The sequence below is a fragment of the Microtus pennsylvanicus genome, chromosome 10, assembly GCF_037038515.1.
Source record: "Microtus pennsylvanicus isolate mMicPen1 chromosome 10, mMicPen1.hap1, whole genome shotgun sequence".
Lineage (NCBI taxonomy): Eukaryota > Metazoa > Chordata > Mammalia > Rodentia > Cricetidae > Microtus > Microtus pennsylvanicus.
The window spans coordinates 57295371-57307994 of NC_134588.1; the positions used below are offsets into that span (position 1 = coordinate 57295371).

The window sequence follows — 12624 nt, forward strand, 5'->3', positions numbered from 1 at the left end:
TACCCACTTAATAAGTTTTGCACTAATTTTATTAAACATACTTATGTGGGGCTAGGGAAGTGGCTGTCTTGGTAAAGTGTTTTTGGCCTGAGCTCAGTCCCTAGAACTCATGTAAGAAAAGCCAGGTGTGATAGTATGGTCTTGTAATTCCAGGAGTAGGGAGGTGGAGACAGGTAGATCGTTAATGAGGCAGCCTAGCCTTCTTCATTAGCTCTCGGCTAGTGAGAGACCCTTCTTAAAGAGAAGTAGTCTGGATGGATTGAAGAATATTCCCCAAGCTTGGTCCCTGGCCTCCATGAGCACACACACATATAGGCCCACACATACACAAGCATGCTTGTGTGCACACATGTACATGTTTGCAAGTCCCCCCCCCCAAGGAGTTGTATATTAAGTGGATATTAAAAGCTAAAAAACTAGGTTGTGGTGGTGCACACCTTTAATCCCAGCAGCTGGTAGGCAGAGGCAGGTGGATCTGAGTTCAAGGCCAGCCTGGTCTACAGAGTGAGTTCCAGGATAGCCAGGGCTGTGACACACAAAAATCCTGTCTCAGAAAACAAAAAGCTATTTAAGTGTAGGTGTTCAGCACGGAGCTTAGCTCATCTTCCCACTGTAGCTGATTTTTCATCTTTATTCATCTATGTAGATGTCAGAGACATCTGAATGTTTGCACAAGTTTATATTATTACCTTCAACTCTGTTTCTGAAGGTGAAGTCACGGAATCGAGATAAAACATGTCCATTTAAAATGTATTTTGTTTTATTATTTCTAAAACCTTAGTAGCATAAGGGAAAGTGGTTTGGATTATTTCATGGTTTCCTTCGATTTTTCTCTGAGTAGCATGATGGATGCTGGTTCCTATTGCACATTAATATACAAAAGAATGAGTTGCTATTCAGAATGCTAACTAGCCTGGGCTGGTTGGAAGCAGGAGGCGCAGTCGTGAACAGCATCTGTCCACATCCATTGCACCGCTCCGTCCTCGTCTTGTCACAGTTGACACATTGGGCTGTGCAGAGACTGCATTAAGCAGCTCACACATGAATTTTTATTAAGAATGAATGGCTGTTCACCAAACAAAATGTATCTTTGGAGTTTTTGCCCCTATGTAGAGGATTTTATTTGCCAAACATACTGTATTCTGTACTTTGCACTCTGAGTCAAACCAACAAAAAAAATGACAAGAAAAGGAAAGTTGGTTAACCAGTAATCTATTAACATAATTAATGGGTATAATAGATTTTGAGAATTTATTGAATTGTTGCATTTCAAGCCTCTCCTTTAATTATATTTGAAAGCAGAATCCAATATAAAAACAATTCTATTTGTAAATGGTTGAATTGCATAAGTCCATGTATCATCTCACTGATTTAAAAATAGAATTTTCTATAACGTAGCTTATCAATCATCAGGAAACAAATGAGGACAAATTCTGGAGAGGAGGCGGGGGAGGCTTCATTCGCTGTTGGTGGGAGCGTAAACTGAGATAGCCCCTATGGACAGCAATGTGGTGGCGTCTCAGAACACTGACCTGACTCACCTTATGACCCACCCACATCACTTCTGGACAGACATGCACCTTGCAGCCTACAGAAAGACTTGCACACATGTTTACTGCGCCTCTTTTCACGATAGCAAGGAAGCAGAGTCAGCCTAGATGCCCATCAGTGGACGGATAGATAATGAAAGCATGCGTACACATGATGGGATGTCATGCACTTGTAGATAGAAATGAGTTTATGGAGCTTTCTATAAATGGAAAATGGATAGAGCTGGAAAATATTGTGTAAGCAAGACTAACTAGGCTCAGAAATATGAATACTGTGTATCCTTCCATATACAGATGCAGCTTCTAAACATCAATATATGTATTTAGCTGGGAGTGAGTATGGAAGAAGCCAGTAAACTAGAAAGGGACCCATGAGATATGGGATAAAGAGGCTTGGAGGGAGAGTTGTGGGCTTGCAGTGAATACAAGCCATGGGGGGTGGGGGGGGCGGGAGATAATGGGGAAGCAGCATACAGTGGGGACGGACGTGGAGGAAAGCAGAAGGAACAGGGAAGGGACACATCTGAACTGAGCATGCACGTTTTTCTGGGCACTGCTTCCTCAGTACTGCATTTATGTCGCATTTTATTGTATTACATACTATAAATAAAAATAATGAAAGATACTATAAAACAAAGATCGATTAAAGGGTAAAGAATCAAAATAACTACACAAAATATTTCCATACTAATAAATGTGTATTGCATACTATAAATAAAAATAATGGAAGATACTATAAAAGCAAAAATCAATTGATTAAAGGGTAAAGAATCAAAATAACTACACAAAACATTTCCATACTAATAAATGTTTGCATCATTTATGACTTGTAATTTCTAGAGGCTTTTTTTTCTTCATGTTTATGGGGAAATGAGCCAAAAGTAAGCCTTTTTTTCCCTAATGAATCATTTATCAACAAAATATCATACTGTAAAAAATATAACAATAATGGTGAATAAGTAATGCAAATAGTTTAAACAGGTATTTTACTATTTTAAATGGATTAATAATGTAAGGTAAATCTTTCAAAACTTGAAATAATAAGTGAATAAAGCAGCATTTTATGTTTTTCGAACATACATAGTGAGAGAACTGTACCAGAGTTCTTATAGGGACACAGCTCCATCGTAGCCAAAATACCTGCTTTAACCAGGCCTAACCACTTAAGAGCTGGACCGTGCTATCTAGAGCTGGAGGCCTGTGGGGCTATTTTGTTACTTCTGTAAGTCTCAGGTTTCGGTCAAGACTGTACCTGGCAGAGCTTCATCCAAGAGCCGCGGGTGGAGAATGGCTGCAGTTCTGTATGCAGCAAAGATACTGGAATGTTCTTAAGATTCCTTGGTGTAAGCTCTGGACGCTATGCTGTGTTTCTCAGAGTTCCCAAGTAACCCTTTTGCAATTCAATCTGTGTGGAGGTTTTACTGCTTAAGTGATTTTAGAAATGTGCATGGTTTTTGAATATTTAAAATATAGGGATCAGTGCAATGCGGACATTGTATGTGAAGTACATCCTTGTGTGAGATGTAGCGAATGCATCAATTCAAAGTTGGCATTTGTTTTTAAAATGGCTACTTTGTTCCAATTCAATAAGAGAAAAAAATGGATTTTTGTAATAGACCCCCAGCAGTGCTTGGATGGAGAAAAATCAGAGACTAAATGATCTATAAGAGAATGAGAAGATGGAATGAGTTGTTTTTTTTAACCATGAATTTTATGTTAACAAGATTATAGTCAGTATTTACAATTCTACCGGGAAGAGGATAAAGTGGCCCCTAGAATCTAACCCCTGAGGAAAAGTTTTTCTTTGTGGTAGGTAATTTTAAAAAGCTCTCAAAGAAGACAAGAAGATACTGAGAAAATCTGTTTTTTGGTTACAGCAACCCTAAGCAAAGTTATCCAAGTAATATGCTGTAGTTTATTAAATGGTCTCATTAATGGAATAATTCAACACATTCTGAACATATAATTGTGTACTTTCTCTCTCCGTGTGTGTGTGTGTGTGTGTGTGTGTGTGTGTGTGTGTGTGTGTGTACGTGGCACTGAGTGCTAATTCCAGGGGATTGCACATGATAGGCATGTGTTCTACCACTGGGCTTTTCTAGCCGCTTCTTTTGCTTTCTTAATTTGGGGCTGGGTTTCACCAAGTAGCCTAGACTGGCCTTGAATTCACCCTGTAGCCTCAGGGAGGCTTCAAGATTATGATCTTTGGGACTGGAAAGGTAGCTCAGAAGTAAAGAGCACACAGGTTGCTCTCTGGAGGACCTGGGCACAATTCCTAACACCCACAAGGTGGTTGACAGTCATCTGTAACTCCAGGCCTACATCTTCTGGCCTCCACAGCACCAGGCATACACGTGGTACATAGACATACATGCAGGCAAATGTCTTAGCCACACGTTTAGTGACATCTGTCAGCGTCCAGCCTTGAAGGGTTCGTACATTCTAGAGTAGGGGCGTGTGGATTAGAAATGTCAGGCAGAGGAACAGAGATATGAAAGAAATACAGAGACACAGGATAGAACCAGGAGGGCAACTCAGTGAATACTGAATACACCCGCATTTATCCTCCATATGCTTATGTACCCCAATACAAAAGGGGGGAGGCAAAGACTACTTGAGCATGGCAAAAAGGACAAACAGAACAATTACCTACCTCAATACCTGAGACATCAAGCCACTATTTCCCAAGTTAAGCATTCTGATGTTTTAGGCAGGACATGCAGCAACAACAACTTAGACCAAGAATCCTGTAGGCAGCCACTCCCTGGGTCAAACCTCCTGTCTGAAACATGAAAGAGCAGGAATAGGCTTGAATTCTCTGACTTTTGGTCAAGGTGGAGCAGATTCACCTCTGTGGGCCATCTTAATATCCAAAATACCAATTAATGCCCTAGGTCAGAATATCTTGCTTGTAACCACACCTTAAGTCAGACTTCTTACCTATAGCTTTGAAAAAGCAAGAGCAGGCGTAACCTCTGACCTTCAGTCCAGGTGGAGTGGACCCACTTCTGTGGGCCCCCACAGGCAAAACACCCATACATAGAGTAAAATAATAATATGTATTTTAAGATTAAGATTATCCTGCCTTAGCCACTCAAGTAGGTAGGTAGAATTAAAAGCTATATCACCAGTCCCAGCAAAATGTTTCCTTTTTAGAAAATAAATAACCAAGGAAATATGCACAATATTAACTGCAAGGAGCAGAGTTTATTCTCCCTACATGAGACTCTTGCCTCAAGGTCTTATGCTTTGGGGTCGTACATACGAATTGTGAATTCGCTGGAAGTGGTGACGCAGGTTTGTGATTCCAGCTGCTCAGGAAACTGAGGTAAGGGGATTGCAAGTTTGAGAGCAGGGTAGTTTGGTGAGATAGTGTCCCAATATGAATAAAATAAAGTCTGTAGCTAGAGGTCGGTGATGAAGTGGTTTCTTAGCATATGTGAATCCTTGCTTTGATACCCAGTGAGAAATAGAAAATTGAAAGGAAGGGTAGGAGTGATGGAGAGGAGGGGAGGGCACGAAAAGAAAGAATGTGAGCTCATGCATTTTAGCAAAATGTATTTTTAAAATATAGTAATGTATAAGCCTAACAAATGACCCGGAAGATCACTTACTGTAATGTTAATAGTGGCCATTCATAAGTGTGTGTATACCAGAAGACCTTATTTCTCCAGGGAATTCAAATTTGTCTTAATATTGTAATACACTTAAAAACCTAATGCTATTCTTATTAATTGTCCCCATCTCATGTGGCATTTTGTCAGTGACATTATCCTAAGTTCCAAATCAGGTCGTTTTCAAAGACACAGAATTAGTGTTCAGGGTTCTCAATTTCATTCTCAGCCATATGTGCCAAGTTTGCAAAATTCTGATAAACAAAATCATCAATCATGATAGATAAATTGATTAGGAAAGATCTCTCACACAAGTGTGAGGACCTGAGTTCAGATCCTCAGAACCCATGCAAAGGTGTTAGAGCGTGCATCTGTAATCTCCATGTTCTGTGGTAAGATGGGAAGAGATACAGACAAATCACCAGAGACTTTTGCGCCATATAGGCTACTGTACATTGTGACAGACAATGTGACTCCATTTCAAACAAGATAGAAGGAAATGATGGACATCTAAGGTCATCCTTTGACCTCTACACATAAGTTCACCCCAACACACATACACACACATCATACACATACGTGAAGATAAAAAAAAAAGTCAGTCAAATGGTGATTACATATATGTCAAAGGAGTTTTCTTGAGAATTCCTTGGGATAAACACTTCTGGAAAACATAGCAAAAGGACCTTTGAGCACTGGTAGCGAGGTGGCTGAGTTTTCCTACTCTGTCTCCCATGAAGAGTGTAAGTTTGGGCATTGCCAGCCCTTTGATTTGTCTGTCCACTCCTCTGCTAAATCGCTGATACTGATACTCCAGGCACCGTTCACGAGCTTTCAGTGTGTCGGCTCTGCAAAGATCATATAGTCCTAGTCATTAAGTTTGTGTGGATTACGAGAGTGAGCATTGTGTAAACAAAGGGGATAAAGCCTGTTAGGAGACCACTAAAGTCTAAACATAATAGGAGAATAAACTGTAGCAATATGTTTAGGAAGGGGACATGAGACGGCATGCTGTGCCAAAGGGAAAATCCGTATGATGTGATAGACTGCCATTGGGGCTCAAGGAGGAAACGGACAGTTGGGGGTGACTCCTTTTTGTCTAGATTATGCGATTGAACTGTGGTTCTGTTCATGAAGAGAGGGAAATTAGAAAGAGGAAGTGCTTGGAGAGAAGATAATGAGATTAGGTTTGGCCAGATAGAGCATAAAATTCTGGTGGAATAAGCAGGTGATGTTGTTGAGAAAAGGGCTGGGCAGAAGTTAGGGACTAGAGTGTCATCTGAAGAGACTTGACCAGCACTAACTGTGATGAAACAGGGAGATCCAGAAGATAAGGGGAGAAAAGACTGATTTGCGGATGGTAAGAGGATGGAAATCCAGGAGCCTGGGAAGGAGATGGGGTCATGGCACCATGTGGGGTGAGTAAAGGGGAACTGGAGGAACATGGGGATGACCCAGAGTGCTAACTCTCAAGGAGGCTCACAAATGAAGAGAATCTGACAATGTAATGATCACGGTGCCCCTTGTCAGAGCGGCATAGGTGGCATTGCTGGTAAACAGGTTGCCGAGTAAATGAAGGTGAATCTTACTTCTGCGGACGCCGAGCGATGACACAGCTTTTTCATCCTCACCTCTCTTCTGCAGCATGAAGACGGAAAGAGCAGCTTACCAGGGGAGCGATTTGATCTTTATCCAGACATATTTTACCCACTGGACATACCCGTTCTACTCAGTGGTGTTCATTTACATGCACCCAGCCCTAGAATAATGAAATAAATGTTCTCTTTGTTTTCAGTTTTGTGCTGTTTGGTAACTTGTTTTCACTGCCATAGACTTAGAGGGCATTCATGAAGATGGAATTTCCCTCCCACTGCAGGATTACCTGAGCAGAATTTTTAGTGCCTGTGATGAGATGTGAAATAACCAAGCACTTGGGAGCTGGGCACCAGGTTGTCAAGAGGCATGAATATGTCAGGAATTTGACCGTTTGAAAGGCTCTTAACTTGAAGTACAAATAAATACTAATCTTTAAGGAGTCCAGTTTTCTCAGCATATCCTATCATTTATGAACTCAAGTTCCTTCTAAAGGATTATTATTTATGATACTAAATGAAATTGTTGGTCCATAGTGTGGCGTTGTTGTATCTGGAAGTTATTTCTGCTCATTAAGGACGGATTATGTATGCATGGTGGTTTTCACCATAGAGTATAAATAGAAGAAAGAACAAGAATCTGCTGGGATAATTAGGGGAATCTGTTGAAGCACGAACGGAGCTTGTGATGAGGAAAGATCGCTCTTGGCATTTCACTTTCACGGCATATGGTTGTTCGGATGTGTCCTATGCATACATGACATTTCAGTTAACCAAGACCTCTTGTGCTGGTCCAAATGAAAACCTAAGCAGTCGGAGTGGAGGCTGATTCCCATGTAGCATGGCGTGCTGCTTCTTGTAATAAGTAGGAGTACTCCAGGGATACAAAGACCAGCATGAGACGTACCTAAACTGGTCACATAGTCCTCTGTTACTATCTGATGTTACCATGCCTGCATAACTGTGTGGGCAATGACTGGCAGAGTATGTTTACTTATAATGGTATCACCACAGTCAGGTGGGTAGTACATTGTGCCAGTTGTGGCTGTCGTGATGCCATGAGATGATAGGGAATTACAGCTCCTATAACCTAGGGGGCCACATTCAGTACGTAGGCTCAATGTATGTTGGTTCAGCATGTCCTATGGTGACCTGTGGCTATAATTAAGTAAATGAAAACTTTCAGAGCACCCTTAATTTGCTGTGAAGGTTACTCAGCATCCATGCACTGTAGCTGTGCCTGGCGCCATTTTGATTTCTGTATCCACAGAAGTGATCATTCAGTAACTTGGCCACACAACTTGTTCTCCTTCTTCCACCATTCCAGCCCCCACCCTGACTTCAGCCATGGTTGTACCTTAAGACTGGTGATTATTAATCCTTTCCTCACACCTGGGCACTTCCACTTGATCTAAGAGATGATGTGCTGGTAATCATTTTCCCAGTTCACTTCTGTCTCAGTACTTGTCTACCGAATTAGCTGAGCTCAGACCCAGTAATCTACTCTCTGTCATCTCTCCCTTTCTTACCAGTTTAAGACTTTTGCCCAAATGTTACTACCTCGCCTCATAGTGTGCTTGTATCTACTTCTGTATCTGTCTCAGCCTCATTAAATCCAGGGCTGTTTGTGACCATTTTTTTTCCCTGAAGATGTTCTAATGTTAAGTAGATTTAAAGTTTTTGAAACTATAAAATCAATACAATGAAACTGGTTCATTTTAAATAAAGTTATTTATTAACCTTATAAAATTTGCACAGTAATCTTATTCTATGTGGCTGTAATAATCCGTTGGTAAAAAGAAATGTAATTATGTGTGTCTCCTAACATAATACATAGGAAGGCCACAGACAAGGCCTTGTTCTGCATCTTAGTTACTGTTCTACGGCTGTGAAGAGACACTACACCTAAGGCAGCTCTCAGAGAGAAAACATTTAACTGGGGCTGGCTTACAGTTTCAGAGGGGTGGTCCATGATCATCATGGCAGACAGCATGGTGGCAGGGAGCACGGCAACAGGCAGGTGTGGTGTGGGAGAAGTAGCTAAGAAGTACATCCTGGTCCATAAGTAGAGAGGGCACAGAGTCTGGGTCTGGCATGGGCTTTTGAAACCTCAAAGCCCACCCAGAGAGACACACTTCCTCCAACAAGGCCACACCTCCTCCTACTTCTAATCCTTTCAAATAGTTCTGCTCCCTGGTGACTAAGCATTCAGATATATGAGCCCATGGGAGCCATTCTTAATTCAGACCATCACACTAGGGCAGAAAAGATGACTCGGCAGGTAAAGAAACCTGCTGCCAAGACTAACAACTTGAGTTCAATCCCTGAGACCCACATGGTAGGAAAAAACTGACATACAGGTTGCCTTCTCTCTTCTTCTCTCTCTCTCTCTCTCTCTCTCTCTCTCTCTCTTTCTCTCTCTCTCTCTCTCTCTCACACACACACACCATAAATAAATATAGTAATTCAGTACTAATTTTTTTATATTTATATTATTTATATTTATAGTAAAAAATTTATACTGGCAAATATAAAATTTTCAGTGGTCTGAAGTTTCATATATTCATGTTGTTTCCAAGAAAAATTAGCTCCCTCAATGTATAACTTGGATTTTATAAAATAAAATAATTAAAATTTCCATGTAGCTAATTCTTTTTCTTATTAATACCTTATTACTAACTTTAGCCTATATGTGTATGTGTATTTCATAGGAAATCGCCCGCCATTTACGTCCCGAGACCCTCAGAGCAATCTTTGGTAAAACTAAGATGCAGAATGCTGTTCACTGCACAGATCTACCAGAGGATGGCCTCCTGGAGGTAAGACCAAGCAGGGCCGGACTCCCGCTTACACTTTAGACTCACTGGTAATCTCTGCCATTCTTGCACAATTCACACCATTTAATAGTGTGGAATTACACTGGGTTTTGGCCGTCCAGTAACTTTCTACTATAAATATCAAATATACCCAAGCATGCACTCATGATCCTAGGTAATCCAGAGGGCAACACAAAAAAATTTCTTTCCTAAAATCATTAAATTTTGTTAGTTCTTTGAGTTTTATATAATGTATTTTGACCACATTGAACCCCATCCCAACTCTTTCCAGACCCGTCCTCACCTCTCTGCTCACCTAACTGTATACCCTCTTTTTAAAGACATCACAGCAAAATTAAAAAAAGAAAAAAAAGACAGGGAGTTCAATTTGTGCTGCCTAAAAGCTCCTGGGTGTGAGGCCATCTGTTGGAACATGATTGAAGTCACACTGTAAAGAAAACCAGCTCTTCTTTTCCCAAAAGCTATGAGTTGTCAATGTCTTTAGCTAGGAGTAGGATGTGTGACCACTTCCTTCAAGTACAGATTTTGTGACCTGAGCTTGCACCAGTCTTATGCACGGTATCACAACTGCTGATGTGTGCAACTGCCGTGTTCTGTGTAAAAAACAGCGTTCGATGATAGTCACCGTTGCCTCTGACTCTTAGGCTCTCTCTTCCCCCTCTGCTGCCATGATCCCTTAGCCTTGGAGGAAGAGGGACAATTTGAACACCCATTTAGAGCTGAGCACGATGTTGTCTGTCATTCTCTACTAGTCATGACAAAGCCAGCTCTGTGGTCATAGAAGCAATGGCCATGGATCTATAACATGAGAAGTCCTAGATGACGTCACTGGCAATGCTCTCTGATGCTCTGCTAGCTGCAACGCCGATGCTCTGAAATTTCTGTACTGAAGAAAGCGTTAGTGAGAACGGTCAGCTCAGCGAGGCACCAGAGAGTGCCTGGATTTCTTCCATGGGCAGGTTAAGGAGCTGATGTCCAGCGCAGATGAGCTGAAGTAAGTGGGCTCTCAGCAGCTATGCGGCAACCGTCAATGAAAACCTGAGGGCTTTTCCATACAATTTGTCCCCACATTCTGCTTCTTAGTATACAGCTGAATTAAATGCCAGCAAGGCTCCAGAATTAGAGGCTGGCATGATGGGTGTTTGTGGAAGGGGTGTTTGTGGTCATTAAATTGGACACAGGGTGTGTAAGTAAGAGAGTGCCCTTGTTGCTGACACTGTTCGTGTGTGTGTGTGTATGTGTGTGTGTCCAGAGTGCTGTGGTGTTTCCCTGTGCTGTAAAAGGACCACTAGGAGTCAAGTAACTTCCAGGCACACTGCTTGTCTCCCCAAACCCAGGTTTCCTCATTCTATGAACTGAAGACAAATGGCGGTACCTGCCCTGTCAAATGGCACAGTGTCTGAAGGGGACCGTTGTTCCTGGTATTGCAGCCCAGGGTCTGTAGGTGCCTGCACACTTCTGCATGACACACCCCTCTGATGGCTTTTTTGTTTGTTTGTTTGTTTGTTTGATTGATTTAGACAAGATCATACAGATTCACAGATAATTGCCTGCCTCTTTCTTCCAAGTTTTGGGATTAAAGGTGTGCACCACCACACTGAGACAGAGGGTTCTACTTGTAAAAGTTCTTCAGTAGATTAGTTTTGAAAGGAAACGGGGCAATAATTTGCCTAATGTTTCATCCACTGAATGAAAAGCTGGTAGTATTTCTCCTTTATTCTTAATGAGAACTCTGTAACAATGACCCTGATTGTGTGAGGCTCACCACAGCAGTTTTTAAGATGCTAATACCAAGACTCAACTTCTTGACAGCCTGCTTCAAACTTTCTGGAAAGATGGCTTAGCTTGCCACCAAGCTTGGTGACCTGACTTTGGCAGGTTGTCCTCTGACCTCCACACGCAAACTGTGTTATACACAAATAATATAGTTTTTAAAATGAAGAAAATTCAGTTTTTGAGAAAAGTCAAGTACAATCACCACAGAAAGTTTCTATGAAAGTGTGAAAGGGAGCTGCCACCGTGTCCCATATTCCTGAGTACTTTAATGTCAGTTTTTAACATAAAAGACCCTTCCCTACATAGCCACATAGTGAGCATCCAGATTAAGAACCTGGCAATTATATATTGCTACTGTCTCAGACTCTGAGATCCATCGCTTATCTCAAAATTTTTTAACAGAAAGCACTTGGGTCAGACCTGTTTGCTTCATTTTTTTTCCCCGAGTTTCTCTCAGTCTGGCACAGCCGCTCAGGTTTTCCAATTAACTTTCATGACTTTGAAATCTTTGAAAATAACAACAACAAAAAATCTAATTAAATTAATTCATTTATTTCTTTGGCTGTCAGAATTTTTTTCCAGGTAGCTTTCCTATGATCTTCTAGCATGACACTGACTAGTTCATTTTGCTGATGGTATGTTACTTGTGTAAGGAGTCATTAATTCCTCATTGTGACGTAGCCTGTATATACTGTCCCCTGGCCCACCCCAAGGCCAGTCCTAGTCTTTCCCTGGTATTGGTGATCATCAGGATCATCTAGCATTTCCCAGCCTTCATTGAAGAAAATGCCGAGTTCTCTGTCTTACATTTTGCTTCCATAGTCTGTTCTAGGATCCTCTTGTCTTATTTTATCTCCATCAAGAAGAAAACACTTGAAATCCCCAAGCTGCTGAATGGACTGTGGTAGCATATTCAAGAATATCGGAATTCTGTGCACCAGACCATAGGTCAATCACCTTCCACTCAGATACTTATCATTTAAAACTTAGACACTTGCTGTGTGGCCTGCGGAGCTGTTTTAGTGATAAAGGCACCCATACAAGCATCAGGACCTGAGTCTGCGTCCTTAGTATCCACATGAAAACCGTGTGTGGCCACATGTGCCTGTTATGCCTGTCGCCCCAGTGCTGGACAGAAGGGAGGCTGGGTTGTGTCCAGCCTACGTAAAAAGCAGCAAGCTCCATGGTCTGTGAGAAAGCCTGTCTTAAAGGGTCAGGGAAGAGAGCCATAGGGGAGGATACCCCACATTCTCCT

General features: G+C 41.5%; 1 protein-coding gene across 5 annotated transcripts in view; it reads left to right on the forward strand.

Moving 5' to 3' along the window:
- Positions 1-12624, forward strand: part of Nme7 (NME/NM23 family member 7) — a 140438-nt gene that overhangs the window by 92508 nt on the left and 35306 nt on the right. For all 5 annotated transcript variants that reach the window (XM_075988463.1, XM_075988462.1, XM_075988464.1 and 2 more), the window contains one exon: positions 9468-9575. In XM_075988463.1, the coding sequence (XP_075844578.1) occupies positions 9468-9575 (108 nt within the window). The remainder of the gene's footprint in view (positions 1-9467; positions 9576-12624) is intronic.